We start from the raw sequence: 17,206 nt of genomic DNA on the forward strand, positions 1-17,206 counted from the left end.
GGCTTAATGTGCATAGTTCCGTTCCGTTCTTTCGAAGACGGGAAACAGACGGGTGGAAGGATAGCCCATTGAGGAATTTCAATCTTAAAAGAAAAACTATGCACAGAGAAATGATGTCGGCGGCGACGACGACTCAATTGCAGCTGAGAGGAAGTCCGAAAAAAAGCAACAGGTATAAATACATACACTGATAAAAAACATATTCAAAAGGGCACATACATATGTACATATGTACAACATGCATTGAAACATATGGAAAAAAGTTAGCTCCACATTTTTCAGGGTTCCTCCTTGGCTGTCTTCCTTCTCTGCTGCTGCTGTTGTATGAAATATTACCTTGGCCCTTAGGGGGCGGGTTCCGTTTTTTCTTTGGTGTTGGTAATTATGGGGAGTTTATGTATGTCTGAAAATGTTCCCTTTATGAGATGGCGGTCTTACATTTTAAGTTTCAGTTTGATTCTTGAATTAAGTGCAATTGAATTGGATAAATAGAACAAAATCAAAAACTTTTGTAATAATCGTAGCCGATTTACGATAAGATTGATGCCGTTATGAGTGGTAGGCTTATTATAATAAATTTGGAAAAGATGTATATTGAAGGTGCAGAATCTGACATACGATTTTAAAGCTCACTTTGTTTGCAATATAATTGTCAAGGATATTTTATGAATCACCCTTTGTATATTGAATTTTGTAGTGTCAAAAAATAAGTAATAAAGACTTACAACTTTTCAGTCATATTTCTGCATTGCCATTGGGTATAACAGCTGCAGCCGCTTGAGGTGCCGCAGTCAGGCCGTTGGCATGGCCATTGTTGAGGCTTTCATAAAGTTTAGGTGGCGAATCACCTGGCCATTGGCTGCTGGTTTGTGAAAGATGCCGTCGTGTCCTGGACAGGAGCACATGTGGCCACCTGTCGCTGATGGCGTTCTCGGTCTTGAGCTTCCTGAGCAGCGGCAAGTGGTTGCAATTGCAATTCCCCATCTTCTCGCAGTTTCCAGAAGAAAGTCACCTTTCATCGACTGGAGATAAAACAACTTTAAATGAAATTTAAAAAAGTGCACAAATTCAAATTCGATTTTCGATGGGCTTGCTCCGATAATGTCGACTAACCGATAGGTTTGCCCCGATAATGTCGATTAACCGATAAATTTACTATCGATGGTGCTGACCTCGATAGTATTCAAAAATCCGACTATCGGTTGTATCGATGATTCTTCAGCACTCACGTTTTTTATATTACCATTAAAATTTTTTTTTTTTGGGAAAATAATAAGTGCGAATTTCTATACCACTTTATGCGTTTATGTGTATGTAACTAAATGTGCAACGCGGCATTTTGCAATTAATTCAACTACAAGGTAATCATAATGAAAGGTGATAAGAAACAAACTCAAAAAATGACAGCAAACAAGATGAACAAATCTGAGAATCGTTAAAGGAGTAAGCGAGAGAGACTGCTGTGATGTTGTTGTTGTTAGTGGTGGGACGGGGAGGAAAAAGAATTTGACCAGACTCAGCAAAAAAGCAACTGTTAATCCTGCAGACAACAAAGCAACAGCAACAACAACAAAGAATGTGAATACAAACGTGCAGGGAACGTTGGGCAACGTGTGAAAGTGACAACAGAATGTAACGAAAATTTTTCTTTGTCTAAAATTAAATAACTAAATCAATTAAATTCATGACTTTGTATTTTTGCATTTATAACAACAGCAATAAAAAGTATGTACGAACTTAATCGGAGTTAACCTCACAAAAATTCCGTAAGTCAAGTCGGGTACTAGATACCCTATATCACATTTAGCGGAAGTGTATTATTATTTAGATATAATAAAGAAAAACTAAAAAAAAAAAACTTCCTCACTTGAAATTTTCTGTTACTGCTGCCAATCTGACCTACATATGTTTGTACACACATACATCTATTCGCATCTTGATGCGTAGATACATATGTGTGTATACAATTTATATGGCGCAAATTGCATCCCAATATCCAATGTATAATGTCAAATTTCTGAAACATGTTCATATACATACATGTGTAATTGTTGATTTATTGTTTGCGCTTGTTTGAAAATTTTAGAGAGAAAAGGAAACAACAAAGCAAACAAGAAATTGGTACTGTCAAAGATCATTATAGCAAAACATAAGAGATAAAGAGATCTGGGGAAAAGAATATATAAAAAAAAATTACCAAAAAAATGAAAAGCAGACAGCAGCAGCAGCAACAGGACGAAAAGGAGTATTTAAGGAATAATGGCAACAACAAGAGCCGTCAAATTTCCAAATTGATAGCCTTTTTTGAAAGCAAGCTAAATAATATTTTTTCAATATACAGAAAAAAACGCAAAATGCTAACTTTAATTTGTCTTTCTTTTCTGATTTTTTTCTTTTCAGACCGCGCTGGAAAGGGGGACAAGCCTAGAGTGCCGCGCGTCATGGTTAAGAAACGCCAGACAGATGTCCATGAGAATGGCAGCTCCACAGATACAGGTGACGAGGAGAATCATCAAGCTGGAGGAGCTACTAATTTATCAAGTGGAAGTGCTAGCGCTTGCCAGCATATTAAAAAATCTGTAGATGCCACCAAATTGAGACGACAATTAAAGCTAACCGGTTTACTTTACGAATGCTCACAATGTCAGAAAATGAAATCTGGAGGGGATGCAGCCCCAGATCCCAGCGCCTCGTTTGAATATGATAATACCCTCTGGTTGTGTCTCAAATGTGGCACACAGCTGTGCGGCAGGGCACGCAACCAGCATGCCCTGCAACACTATCAGGTAAATTTAACGGCTGTACATTGTTCCCTATGTTAATCGAAAATTCTGTTACAGACACCACATTCAGATTCGCATTCATTGGCCATGAATACTCGAAGCTTTGTCATTTGGTGCTATGAATGCGACAACGAGGTTAGCTCTAATTCCCGCAAAAATCTACTCGAGTGTGTCGAGTTGGTAAAGCGCTTGGCCCAAAAGCCACCCACAGGATTAACAAATGCATCTGTTGCCCCCACTTCACCATCTGAGTCGCCGCCGCCGCCGACCACAATCAGCAATATTGAATCGAAAATTAAAACGGCACTGAAGCAAATTGGTCCCATGGTGCCCATGACGGGGGGTCAACAACAGCAGCAAAACCAGAAGGAGCAGCATCAACTTGCAATACCACTACCACCGCCGCCACCAGTAGTTGTGCCTGGTATGGCCAAAAGAGTTGGTGTAGTCGGCACTGGGGTAGCGTCTGCAGCAACTGCGGGAGCAAAGCGTGGCGATGTCATCATAAACAAAGTGGGTGGAGCAGTGGAAATTGATCGTTTGCCATCTGTTCGTGGCCTTACCAATTTGGGCAACACTTGTTTCTTTAATGCAGTCATGCAATGTCTGGCCCAGACACCGTTTCTACTTTCTGTGCTAAAAGAGCTTAGCGAGCCTGGCGAAGAGTAAGTTCAAAGTCATATATAGATAAGAGCTATACTCTGAATGCTTTTCCTAAACCATTACAACTTATTGTTTACCAAATATATATATATTTTTTGTAGATTTGTCCTGCCTGGCGGTTCGTTTAGCTTCAAGGACAAGGGCAATATCGAGTTGCCCATGATTAGGGGTACTTTATCCTCCTGGGGGTGGGCTTACAGCTGCCTTGGCCAATGCCCTGGAGGAGCTGCAGGGACGAGGTGGAGTATTTACACCTAGCAAACTTTTCGATAAACTTTGCTCCAAGTGTCCACAATTTACCGGAGGCGACCAGCATGATGCTCATGAATTGTTACGCCAATTGTTGGAAAGCGTACGAAATGAAGATTTGAAGCGCTATCAGCGGGTGATTCTTCAAAATCTTGGCTACAAGGATCAGGATATTAATAGTGTGTCTGAAGAGATGCGGCAAAAATGTAAAATCTATGGTAATCAGGCCGGTGATCGTATACTACGACCTGAGCAAGTCTTTCGAGGTTTTCTCGTGTCCACATTGACATGTCAGGATTGCTTTAATATCTCATCGCGACATGAATACTTTCTGGACATGTCACTGCCTGTGGCCGTGGAGAAACCACAGCCGCCCCAAAGGCGCAAGCCTAGTCCAGAGAACAATGCCGTCTCCATGACCACGAGCAGTACTAACACCTCTAACCTTAGTCCAAATCCAAATCAGATTAATGCTAAATTTAATAGTGCCAGCAATGGCGGTATTTATCAAGCAGATGATGGTGATGATGCCAAGCAACCATTCTTTCTGCACACTAAAAATGATGAAGAACAACAGCAGGGTCCCACAAAATCACAATTGAAAAAGGAAAAGGAACGAGAACGCAAGGCTAATCGAGCGGCCAAACATCAACGTCATAAACAAGCCCAGAAATTGGCATTGAAAGTGAATGGCAATGCAAATGGCGAACCAGGCACAGAACCAACAGCTGGTGGCGGAGATGCTGCATCTGCTGCTTTATTGGCAACCACAACTAATGATGATGACGATGAGTTGCCAAGAGAGGCGGATACTCTCTCTTCAAGTGTTACCACATCTGAGCATTCCGATGCCGATGTGGAGGATAATCTGCAAGAGGACACTACCACAACCAATACAGCCACGACCTCGACCAGTACAACAACCACAGCACAAGCAAAATTCTATACAGACAAGAATGGAAATGCTCAGCCGGCGGCGCTGGTTGGTGAGAAGCGAGATGATACACCCGACCATATGGATAAAGATTCCCTGGAGGAAGATGAAAATGGTAAGCCAAGCGAAAACCAGAAGCTCTGTCTTTAGGTATTTTTGAAATAAAATTTTAAGTCACGTAGGTTTGAAAGATTGAACATTTTTGACCACATAAGTTCTAGTCTATGTATATAAAGTATTATAAGGGTTTGATTTCATGTTCTATTCCGATTTGCTTAAGTATTTGTTTAATTTTGATAACCTGCTAACGGAATGGTAAAACGGGTTGTCAGGGGGGTCATTGTCTATATATGTATATTAAGCTCTTTGTTCATAATTATCAAAATTGACAGTCGATTCGGGGGAAAGAGATAGATAGATAGATAGAGAGTGAGATAATAGAAAAAGATCAATCTAATTGAAATCTTTTTGGAATCACTTCACAGATTCGGGCATAGCCACTAGTCCAGCACCCACCACCATAATCACCAGCAATGCGACTGCTCCCACTAACAATGGCAATGCCACATCTTCATCATCTATGTCCACATCTGCCACGTCTCGAGCTGATGATGAATGTACTGCCGCTAGTCTGGTAACAGCCGGACTAAGCGAAAAGGGCGCTTCACTGATACGACAGATTTCGATTGGAAATGGAACTACTAATGGTATGTCAGCTGCCGCCGATCCAAATGGCATTCAATTAGCGGCCGCTCAATTGGAACAGCTGAAGCTTGGCGAACAGGCCGCCCAAAGTGGTGGAGCCCTTGGTGGCAGTGGCGGCGGTGTCCGGTCTAAGCGTGTGCGCACCCAAAGCTACTCTGATTGGAGTACAACAATTGCACCGCGCTATCAATGCGAAGATGGCGAATGTTCAGTTCAATCCTGTCTTAATAATTTCACAGCTGTTGAGCTAATGACAGGACAGAATAAAGTCGGCTGTGAAAGTTGTACCAAGCGTCTTAATGGACCCGATCCTCAGGCCAAATCCGTCAATACGAATGCAACCAAACAACTATTAATTTCTAGTCCGCCAGCGGTACTGATACTTCATCTGAAACGATTCCAGCTGGGACCCCGATGCATTTTCAGAAAGCTAACACGACCGGTCACCTATCCCATGCTATTGGACGTTGCCGCCTTTTGTGGATCAAAGGTTAAGAATTTGCCCAATATCGATAGAAAGCAGAAGAAGCTATTGTATGCCTTATATGGTGTGGTGGAGCATTCTGGTGGCATGTATGGTGGTCATTATACGGCGTTTGTCAAGGTACGACCAAAACTTATGCCCGATGATAAGCGATGGAAATTTTTGCCACATGGAAGCAAAGCAGAGCTCGATCAGGATGATGATCAGCTAAAAAAACTAGAGGAGCTAATGGCCAAGGAAAAGGCGCGAGAGATGCGAATCAATGCTATGGATGATAGCGATGATTTCACCAACTCTAGCAGTAATTCATCAACCTGCGATGAAGGTGGTCAAGGTCCCGGACCCGGACCGAGTGCAATGCCTTTAATTGATGATGATGCTGCTTCAATGGGAGCTGGCGATATGGGCGGCATTGGAGAGACAACAGCGAGGACAACAAAAACCGGAGCAGGAGCAGATTTGCCACAGGATGAAGCAGCCCACATACAAGCGCCGCCTGGCAAATGGTATTATGTATCCGATTCACGTGTCCAGGAGGTAAGTGAGGAAACGGCCCTCAAGGCTCAGGCTTACCTGCTCTTCTATGAACGCATCTACTAGAATGGAACACATACAACAACTTCCATACAGAGGAAAAAGTAATCAATTCTTGATCAAAAAGAAGATAAAGCGGGAGCCACTGTTCCATTACGATCTAGGCTTTACTATATATATAAAGACGATGTTTTTTTTTTTTTTTTTGGTTTTTTTTCTGGATTCTATTATATTAATACTTTCTGCAGTTTATTTTTAAATGCGGTACGAAATCGACATGGGAAACAAAGTGGTTAAACTAGAAATAATGATGTAGAGAAGGGAACACACACACACATCCAAACTCTCAAGAAAAGGGCTCACACCCACACACACTCAGAATGCATTTACGAACTGTAATTCAAATTAATTTCAAACTTTTTGACCGTTTCTTTGCGTTTTTTTTATATAAATTAATTTTATAGTCATTCATCAATTATTTTATTGTTATATATTTTATATCTTATACATTTGTAAGCTAAAACTTTATGGATACCCGGCCTTCTTTTGAGGAACTATTTATTTATGGATGAATAAAAGCAAAATCAAAACAAGAAACAGAATTATTAATTGTGCAAATTTATTAGTTTCTAAATATTCATTTAAGATTATTACACTGAAGAACAAAACCAAGAGAGAAAAGGATATTAACTGATTATAAAGAACAGAAAAAAAGAGAAAAACAAAGCGAAAGAAATGCAAAAAAAAAGAAACAAGTTAAGAAAAAAAAGCAATTGTAACCAGATGTGTTTTATCCTACAACAAAAAAAGTTTTTGCTGATATTTAGATTTATGATTATGTAAACTATATATACATACATTTGTCGTATATACATATAAATATATATATTTATTATATAAACCAATTGCTCGCTTCTGCCAATACATTTAATTGTAAACTGCAAGTTAATATTAAATAAAACTTATATACCGTATATGGGTCTAAAAATAAACAAAAGTAAAAAACCAAAAACATGAAATCACACTCACTAGAGTCCTGCTTAAGACGACTTTATCAGATTTCAAAACACAAACCAAAATAAAGGTTAAACCAATCTGTTAGAGTGACACATTTAAGCAGGACCCTACCACAAACAAACAGACACTTTAAAATAAATATAAATGTATACAATATATATTATATTACTAGGTTAGATTTCTATATATATACCACATTTGGTAAACAAAACGAAAAGAAAACAAAGAAAAAAAATACAAGAAAAAAATTTAAGAAAAAATTGCAACGAGATTTATATACACAACACTCATCTTATGATATAGACCTAATTACCATAAATTATATAAATAATCAAAGCCAAAAAGACGGAAAACAAAAGTTAGTTTTCAAATGGTTAAGCACTGATAATCTTAAATTTAAAATTTGGTTTCCGTTTGTCGGCGATTAAAAATCAATGCTTGGAACTGGTTCGCCAACTGGTTCCCTCTGCTTGTACTGGTACTAAGGGCTGTGTGCTATCGTGTCGTGTTGCGTAGCTTTGTGGTTGTTTTGTTTTTTGCAACGCGAAACGGAGGAAGGAGCTAAAATCAACGATGAGTTGGTTTGAAAAGGCCAAAACTGTTATAATTGAGGCCTTGGACATACAAGATGATGATAACAGCAATAATAGCAATAAGCCATTGCCCACATCAGCAGACACAGCGCCGATTGAGGGGGAGGACGTGGCCAGAGGGAATGGTAGTGGGAGTGGCTTGACAACCACCAGCAAAACAATTGCGGGGGGAGTGCTAACGGGAGCTAATGAGGGCATGTCCTTGACAGATGCGTCGCCCACTTTTTATGATAATCCTCATGCCAACGAAATGGTTACTATAGCACCGAAAGCCAGTGATTCTGGAGCCGGAACAGGTGGTCCAGCTCACACGATGACCAAGCGCCAATCCGCCACATCGGATTCTATAGATCTGCTGTCATCACCATCGGGTGGAAGTGAAGGTGAACATGTTCCTGTCGGTGTTTCGGCTGGTTTGGGAAAGCGACCATCAGAATCCTCATTGGAACTGATAACAGCCACCACAGCCAGTGAAATGGAAATGTCACCAGATACAGAACCATCGCTGCCCGACAGCATAGTGATTATAGCCAGCAATGAGACATCATCGGACAATGACGATGATGATGACTGCGGTCAGCTGGAAGGGCATAATCTGAATGGTTAGTGTGTACTTATAGCTCAATTTCGAATTCCTCTCATAGCTACATATTTATCTGCCATTCAATTTAGATTCGACAAAAACCATGAAAGCTTTGGTCTTCAGTGATACCCAAATGGCAGCCAATGTGGCAATGAGCACTGGTGCTGATTCCGATTCCACGCATAGCTTTGAGGACATCCAGATGCAAATGCAACTAAGTCAGAAGAGTAAAGGTGAATTCGAATTGGAACAGGCGGGCCAAGCAGTCCAACAAAACCAGCAGCAGCCGTCTTCCAAGTCAGCCGATGTGGTAGACCAAAGCTATTCATCCACATCGTCAGATATTGAGATAATTTCAAATCCTAATGGTGGTGACTCGAGTACAAATAGCACCACAACACGAACTAGTCCACAGAAATTTAAGGAATTGGGCAATGGCCCCAATGCGGGAAATAAGTCATCATCCTGCTCCTCTTCTGTTATGATGCTGAAGCCTAAGGGGCATCATCGAGAGCCATCAGAGATATCGTTGCTCTCACAAGATTCGCAAACAGAGGAGCTCGATAAGCTAGTGAAACGGATTAGTGAGCTTAATCAGGTAATTGAAGTGCGTGAGCAACGTTTGCTTCAATCGGAGCGTCAGAACTCAGAACTGCTAGAGCGAAATCAGGAGTTGTTGGCCCAATTAGAAATGGCCAACAATAGAGCCAATAATCCCGATGCCACCGAGGCAGTGCAACGATTGTCGGCTTTAGAAAAGAAATTCCAAACGAGTATCAGGGAGCGTGACGCTCTACGCATTCAAATCAAAACCCTAAAAGATGAGCTACTTAACAAGATACCCAAGGATGAGCTTACCGAATGCAATGACATGATAGCCGGTCTTCAGTCCGAAGGGGAGAAACTGTCCAAAGAGATACTGCAGCAATCGATTATTATCAAGAAGCTGCGGGCTAAGGAGAAGACCTCTGACACTTTGTTAAAAAAGAACGGTGAACAGATCTCTCTTCTTTCCAGTGAATCGGAGCGTCTAAAGCGCTCCCTGGCAGCCAAAGAGGAAATGGAGCGGACCCAAATTGAGGCTGTGTTCAAAATGACCAGCGAGAAGCGTCGTGTTGATGATGAAAATGCCGAACAGCGATCTCGTATAGAAGATTTGCAATCAAAACTTTCGGCCGTCGAGTCCAGTTTCGATGCCCTTAAGGGTGACCTGCAGAAACGAACGCGCCTTGAGCAGGATAATCTAAAGTCCGAGAACCAAGAGTATTTACAACAAATCAACGATTTGCGAGAAAAACTACGTCTGACCGAACACAACCTGGCGAAACGAGAACATCAATTACGGGATGAGAACCGTCAATTAATGCAACGTTTGGAGATGGCAGAACTAAGGGCTGAGTCATCCACACAGGAACTAAGTGTGACAACTACACCACTAATACGGCAGATTGAGTCCCTCCAGAAAACTCTTAATCAACGCTCGGAGAGTTGGCAAAAGGAAGAGCAGCATCTCATTCAACGGCTAGAGGATTCACAAATACAATTAAGATCACTGCAACAATTGGAATCTGTGCAGGATGAAAAGCAAGAGCTAATGCGTGCACGTTGCAATTTGCTTGAGGAGAAGCTATCGAATGCTCTTCTACAAGCAGAAACAGCTAAAAACTCACTAAGGCAACAATTGGAGAAAGAACATAGCATCAAGGAAGATGACCATCTAAGGTAAGACAAGGCGATCTATCATAGGAATCATGTTTACATTTTATGGTATTCATTTGATACAGGCAATTAGCTACCCTGAGAGATGAGCTTAGCTTGCAGATGACCAAAAACGAACAGTTGGAGCAGCACATTAACCAGCAACAGGAGGAAATTCGAATTTCTGCTGAACAGCAGCGACAACAGATGCTGGAGGCCACGCCCGCTTCCACTTCACTTCTCACCGTTGAGGCAGTTAAAGCAGCCACTGCCCAGCAACAAAAATCTCATCCACGCTGCTCACCACCTCTCAGTCTGGCCGATGATAGTGGCGGATCCAACGAGGAAGCCACTTTGGGTGGCGGCATACTAGATTGGCAGGCAGATGATTTAGACTGTGGTTCCAATTCTGGTCGCCAGAACTCTGGCATAGTTCAGGGAGTGCATCTTAGCTTCTTATCAGCAAATACCACCACGCTGGAGCACCTTCAGGCTCTGCTCAAGCAGCGGGATGGTGAATTGACGCATCTACAATGGGAATTATCTCGTCTTCAGGCGGAACGTGGCGTACTTGATGGCGAAATATCCACATTAACTATTGAATTGGAGATGGTAAGACAGCATCAAAAGAAGGGCTAAGGATTGTAAAGTAATTACCACACTAATACTCTTTGATAATTACAGCTCAAAGAGAAATTAATTCCCTATGAGGCCATGGAGAAATGCTATGAGGATCTGCAGCATCGTTATGATGCCTTACTCCAAATGTATGGCGAGAAAGTTGAGCGAACCGAAGAGTTGGAGTTGGATTTGACCGAGCTAAAGCAGGCTTATAAACTGCAAATTGATGAGTTACTAGCAGCACCGCCACCAAATCTCAAAAGACCCGGCAAGCAAACATGATTAATGGAGGAATTTAGGGCGACTATGTATTTGCCATGTCTGAACTATTGATAAATGAATCAGCGCCCCATCCTTCCTCCATGTATTATTCACGTCAAAAAGAAAGGCACGTAGCTATAAAGAGAGAGATGCATTTGAAGATAATGCTGATGGCCTTTATTTGATTTGTTTATTTATTTTTATACATATATATATATATAATTATAGTAGTATATGTTTGTGTTCTGTTAAACAGACTTTGGTTTTATCCATTCCTTTATTTTTGTTTTTATTATCTAAATACATACAACTATATAGGCTATACCTATTCTCTATTTTCCACACACCACACTAGACCCGACCATGTACTATATAACCATATGAATATTATATTATAATTGTGATAATTTACCTTAATAACAAACATAAAGCAAATGAAAAATATATAACAAAAAACATTTTACTATATGTACAAAAAAAGAAAAACTAGTTTGGAACATCGAGATCTATTAAAAGTTTTACCCATTCGTAATGCCATTTTGGAATGACATTTAACAAAATGGGATTTTGGACGAACTCCTCTGATAATACTTGTATTTACTTTTTGTGGCTGTTGCTTAATTGCATAAACAGTTTTATCAGTAGAATCTCATCGATTACATCAAGAATATATGTATGTATGTCTTTTTATGTATGTTTGACGTAGAGGAAAAACATTTACTGTAAAATTTCTTTGGCTATCTTTGTGAGTGGAAAGACTGGTTTACTTCGATTGCTGCTCAACATTCCACCAAGAGCATTATTCTGACGTTCAGTTTCTATATATGGCTCATAGTTGCAAATGTTTTTCAGATCATCCGTATTAAGTGAAAATATCATAATGCCGCCAACATTGAGAGATTTTACATATTTGGCCTTGCATCGGATACTTTCCGGATCCTCATATGATATCCATTCCTGGAGATCAGTCAAATATGGTGAACATGTACTATAATCATATCCGGATATTTTGTTTCTTCTATAGTTCTTCGAACATTCACAAGTCTCTGAGAGGGTCGTAAAGCCCAATTCACCGCATTCCCCGTAACCGGAAGCTGGTGCACCAATTTGGGTATTAAGCGGATTAATCAGTCTAAACGAGAAATATAAAAGGAAAAATATAAAAACTTGATATTCTTTTCCAAATGGTATTTGTACGTACGTAAATGAATGACCATAGGTGGGCAGACCGACGACCAACTTCTGTGGTTCCAAACCATTTTTTAGCCACCAATGAACCGTATAATTAATATTGAATGTAGCCATAATCGATTGTTCATTCAATCGAGCATATAAAGGAGCATTTAGTCCCGTAAAGGGAGTATCTTTGGCATAGAAATGAAAATCATATGACATAAGATTCACATAGTCGATGTAGATATTAATTTCCCTTATATTATAGGCATAATAAGCAATGCCCTCAGGTGCTGCGACAGCCAAGGAAAGGATGCTATTAGAGCGTCGCTCTCGTTGCCATTCCCGACGAATCTCGTAGAATAATTGAGCAAAATGCTGACGATTCTTGTCATAGGGCCTGGGAAATTCCCAATCCAAATCAATGCCCGAGAGGCTTGGATAAGCCTTCAAAATGACTTTTAACGATCTTAAAAATATCTTGCGTTGGGCATGATTTTTTACCATAATGGCAAATTGTTTGCCACTATCAGCGCCGCCAATCCAAAGCAGTAATTTCACTTGAGGATATTTGGCATGAAAGATACTGGTCTCGTTGGCCAATACGTCTTGAAGTTGTGGTGATAGCGATAAAGTGGCATTATCCAGATCTGCCGTGCCAATGTTAATGTGAGTGCACAAATCTCCAGGCACATCGAGGAGACTAAGTTTATTCCTGCCCGATGTCGTAAAGTAGCAGACCAAACGATGAGCCTGAGGTATATCCTCCATGAGCAGTCCGTCTGTATATGGAACCCTTTCGATATCTGAGTCGTCACTCAGGCTGCATCCAATTAGCATTGTTAGGCCAATGGCAACTAATGCAAGCATGAACAAAACTAGGATTCCCGCCAAAATAATCTGCCAAGTTTGCATAGTGGGCTTATCTTTTGGAACGGGATCCGTTGTGGTAACGGGTTGCTTATTTTCAATTTTAATGTAATTTGCCATTATCTTTGTTTCTTTATTTCTTCTTTCGTTTGTTTGATTTTTGTTCTTTGTCTACGTTTTGTGGATTTGTTTCTCTTTGAGAGTTTTATGATCCTTTGGCTTAGAGCTGTTATTGGTTCAGGAAGCAAACTTTAATTGGTATTTGTGTTAATTGTTCACCTGCGACCCATGGGATTGGGTGGTAGTTATCTGTTGAATATCTTTCTGTATCCTAGTGTTTGTTTACCATTTGTTAAAATTGGTGCTGGAAAATGTACAAATCTGTATACCAGTGTTGGCAAATAGGCAACGTATCCAAAAATATCGTCCGAATTATATGTATTTCAGCTTATCGATTTATTTCTGCAAGAGAATTTAACATTATTTTGTAAATTTTGCAATAGGTTGTCGTTGTCTGCAGGAGATCTAAATTATCTTTCATGTTATACCAAAGTAATTCATGCCGGTTTTGACAATTGGAAAACAAGTACGATAACTTTCTCGTGAATTTTATACAACACTACCATATATATCGACATCAGCATCATCTCTAGACACTCACGATTTTGGTAGACAGGTCGCAGATTTGTATTATTAATTTGGAAAAGATCAAATTATAGCAAATAAATCGCATCAAAATGACCAACGCCTGGAGAGCAGCTGGTATTACGTGAGTAATCATTTACTGAGCTTTTTTTTTGCAAAGAAAAAAACCTGGTTATGTTTGAGCTTCCGCCGACATGCTACATTACGTAATTTGCTATTGAACATTATTCTTGTTCCGTTTTTTTGAATTTTATTTTTAACAGCTACATCCAATACTCGAATATTGCGGCCCGTGTCCTACGCGAAGCTCTGCGTACTGAACTCCGTGCTGACGCCGCCAAGCGGAACGAGACCCATGTAAAGTTCACTCCATGGGCCAATGGCAGGCCAGCGCGTAAGTATCTTCTTCCCACATTCCCTACCCAAGACGACATTGCCACTTTTGGATTGTGCAATTTTAAAAATTAAGGTTTAGACAAAGCAGATTCAAGTTGTGGAGTAAGTGTGGGGGAGGGGTCGTTATATAAACTGTTCCTGTACGGGATACATATGTAATACAACAGGAGGGAAATGGGGAAACAACGTAAACAGAAAACAAAATGAGATAAATCAATGGCTGAAGGGAAAATCATACAAATGAGGACTCCTGGGGATTGAAATAGAATTCCAAATATCCTTACATATAATTCAAAGTGATTTCTTTGTCTTTTATGTATTTGATTACAGATGAAAAAGCGTAAAACAAAAAAATTAAAAAATATAATTTCGAAAAAAAGAAAGAAACCACAAGGAAAGGCGGCATTTTGTAAGTTTTGCACGCCCACAATGCCAAGCAATTAAACACGTTCAGCTTAATATTATCCACTACTAATCAAAAAGCTCGAATCGCCAAATTTAGTTATAAATGTTTTTATTGCGGATTAACCTTCCTGATGATTTCCATCTGTGTAAAAGGACTAGAAATACCATTAAATAATGGAAAAAAATTGTTCTACAAAAATTTTCAAAAAACCTTACTGTCACTTGTTATAGGGACAGCATAACTATTTGATCAAACACCTATCATAATCTCTCCTGACCAATATCTTCCGTTTTACCATTGCCTGTTAATTGTGTGTTTTGAATTCAGTTAAACTAACAGGATCAAGTTTTTGATGCTGCTTCTTATAAAAGTTTTTCTATTAATCATTTTTGTTTTCTTATTCTCAATAGCTCGTCAGAATCAATCGGAGTCTTAAGATGGATAGATGCCTCTTCTCTGGTGCAGCAGATGAATGAATCAACTACTGCCACACAATTTTCCGCAGTGTTTTCTTTCTCCCCCCAAAAAATAAATAATATACTTTAAATGAAATGTGTTAAATTAAACCATTAAAAACAACAAGAACAATTTCGTACTTTCAATACGTGTAGATATATATAACAAACAAGCAATAGGTTGTATATAAAAAAAAAATATTAGAAAAATGGAAGTATTTGTCCGAATCCCGAGGCTTGAAAGTGTGCAATAATTTTTAAATTTTAAAAACAATTTTTGGTGCAAAATCATGTGCTGCTCTTTTCTTGTCCTCCATTTGTTTTACCTACTCCGTTTGGCCTTCACGTTCAATATTGTAGAAATGTGGCCAAGTCTGTATTTCCTCATAGAGTCTTCGTCCTGGACTTTCAGTAGAATTGCATTGACAATGGCAAACCAAGCGATAATCTGGCGAAATGTGTCCTTCCTCAACGCCACGCGCTAAAAGATTCCGGCACATATTTAATGCATCCGTGGTGGGCAGTTCACGCATAAAGCATCCAATGAAACTTATACCCAGGGCAATGCGATTATAACCTAATGTATGAGCACCCACTGCTCGCCATCCGCGACCCTCGTAGATGTTGCCATCACAGCCGATAAGGAAATTGTAGGCTATATCATTCCATTCCCGCGACTCAATATGGAAACACTGCGAATATATTGCGACGATTATTAGGGGAAAGGTACATCTAGACTTCTTATCTCACCTGTATATCGCGTATGAGCCGCACATTAATGGCGCGCTTTTCGGAACTTTCGGTGGCCGTGTGCACTGTGGTTGGAAAACATAAGTAATTGGTAATACAATTTGGTCCTCTACTTACGGATGACAACATATTTAACAGGTCGCTCGAGAACTGATGGCTCTTCAATTGGTCTCTGTGCCAGCCAGGAATAACGGGGTATAATGGAACACAACTCTTTGGGTATTTTAAACTCTACAAAAATCAAAAAGTTACAACATTTCTAATAAGTTATGTGTGGCTACTCACTTTGCCTGCTGATAAAGACATCGGAACGAATGCGCTCCTCGGCTTCTTCTGTGGTGCCGTTGGCATTCTGTTGGAGATCATTCTCAGCCTCAAAGGCTGGCGGAGGTGTTGTTACCTTGCGACGGTGTTCTCGACGCGAACGAATTCCAGTATCGGCTATTATCTGTATGTTTCCATTGATATTTGTCACATTGCCAATATGGACATTGGTAGAGTTGCTTATGTTAACATTGCCCACCGTTTGTATGCTATTGATTGAGTTCATTATATCGCGCAGATCACCAATGACAGAGCGTTTACTAATCGGCAGTGTTGTGCCCAAGGCAACGGTGCTTATCTCCTCGCTGGTTTCCTCATCATCATCATCTTCGTCATCGTCATTTCTCTCACTGTACTCATAGTCGAGACTATCCACTACAGATGATTCGGCTATAGATTCCAATTCATCCTCATCAACTTCATCGTTCTGGGTCTGGGCCTGAGCTGCCAGCCATTCGATCGTGCGCTCCTGACTTAGCTCCCGGATTGGCATTCGTGACATGGCTGTTACTTTCCTGGTGCTGCGTGTGCCGTGTGACGTTGTGGCTATATAATAGTTTATTGTTTATCAATTTAATATTCATATGTATATAAATATGCGTTGATAAGTCTTCCTTCTCCTTGTTCAAAACAGATAAGATAAGGATGCTCGCTCAATTCTGTTTCCAAATGTTTGTATGGACTGTGGTGAAATTGTCTATTTTGCCCAAAATGAAGACAGGCTACTGGGTATTGGGAATCACATGAGCTGTATATGGACGGTAAGCTGTATTATTGTTTAAAAGCAATGTATATTTGTTTTTTTTTTTTTAACAAATAGAGATGGAGAGAATTCGACTGCAAGATCGATAACATTAGAACGTTATCATTGCGGGAATGCCCCAATTCTTTCAAGTTTATCCGCCATAACTTAGTCATACCTAAACGCCGTTTACACTTGGATTTATACAGAATTGCCTCAAGTGGTTTTGCTATCTATTATCGCAAATTAATGCCTCTCAGTCGGCAATCGTTACAATATTATAAGGAGCAAAAAGTGTAACGAGATTTCTGTCCTAATAT

The 17,206-nt window shown here is 40.0% G+C and overlaps 5 protein-coding genes across 6 annotated transcripts; 3 read left to right on the plus strand and 2 right to left on the minus strand.

Moving 5' to 3' along the window:
* Nucleotides 1-1,203: 1,203 nt before the first annotated feature.
* Usp16-45 (ubiquitin specific protease 16/45) lies at nt 1,204-6,954 on the plus strand. Its single transcript, XM_068302814.1, is given in 7 exon segments — nt 1,204-1,361; nt 1,717-1,766; nt 2,401-2,786; nt 2,841-3,448; nt 3,548-3,632; nt 3,634-4,744; nt 5,115-6,954. Coding segments are annotated over 5 exon segments (3,453 nt in total). The 5' UTR covers nt 1,204-1,361; nt 1,717-1,766; nt 2,401-2,441; the 3' UTR covers nt 6,419-6,954.
* Nucleotides 6,955-7,863: 909 nt separating this feature from the next.
* Tmf (TATA element modulatory factor) lies at nt 7,864-11,611 on the plus strand. The gene is made up of 4 exons (XM_068302815.1): nt 7,864-8,564; nt 8,635-10,267; nt 10,330-10,855; nt 10,928-11,611. The coding sequence occupies exons 1-4, from the start codon at nt 7,943-7,945 to the stop codon at nt 11,144-11,146; spliced, it is 3,000 nt and encodes a 999-aa protein (XP_068158916.1). The 5' UTR covers nt 7,864-7,942; the 3' UTR covers nt 11,147-11,611.
* Nucleotides 11,280-13,542, minus strand: Cht11 (Chitinase 11). The gene is made up of 2 exons (XM_068302821.1): nt 12,327-13,542; nt 11,280-12,257 (listed from the first exon to the last, which is right to left on the minus strand). The coding sequence occupies exons 1-2, from the start codon at nt 13,286-13,288 to the stop codon at nt 11,843-11,845; spliced, it is 1,377 nt and encodes a 458-aa protein (XP_068158922.1). The 5' UTR covers nt 13,289-13,542; the 3' UTR covers nt 11,280-11,842.
* A 236-nt stretch (nt 13,543-13,778) lies between these two features.
* On the plus strand, nt 13,779-15,203 carry sun (stunted). Of its 2 annotated transcripts, XR_011033817.1 has the most exons (4): nt 13,779-13,937; nt 14,077-14,207; nt 14,540-14,618; nt 15,026-15,203. XR_011033817.1 is itself a non-coding variant. In XM_068302838.1 (3 exons), exons 1-3 carry the CDS (start codon nt 13,906-13,908, stop codon nt 15,049-15,051), a joined length of 189 nt encoding a protein of 62 aa, XP_068158939.1. In that variant the 5' UTR covers nt 13,780-13,905; the 3' UTR covers nt 15,052-15,203. The 2 variants fall into 2 exon arrangements, 1 of the variants encoding a protein (XP_068158939.1); XM_068302838.1 differs by lacking the exon at nt 14,540-14,618 and having other exon boundaries at nt 13,780-13,937.
* On the minus strand, nt 15,204-16,973 carry PGRP-LE (Peptidoglycan recognition protein LE). The gene is made up of 4 exons (XM_068302829.1): nt 16,106-16,973; nt 15,938-16,051; nt 15,821-15,885; nt 15,204-15,762 (listed from the first exon to the last, which is right to left on the minus strand). The coding sequence occupies exons 1-4, from the start codon at nt 16,644-16,646 to the stop codon at nt 15,397-15,399; spliced, it is 1,086 nt and encodes a 361-aa protein (XP_068158930.1). The 5' UTR covers nt 16,647-16,973; the 3' UTR covers nt 15,204-15,396.
* Nucleotides 16,974-17,206: the final 233 nt, after the last annotated feature.

Source organism: Drosophila tropicalis, unplaced genomic scaffold (genome assembly GCF_018151085.1).
Source record: "Drosophila tropicalis isolate 14030-0801.00 unplaced genomic scaffold, ASM1815108v1 contig_158, whole genome shotgun sequence".
NCBI classification, from domain to species: domain Eukaryota; kingdom Metazoa; phylum Arthropoda; class Insecta; order Diptera; family Drosophilidae; genus Drosophila; species Drosophila tropicalis.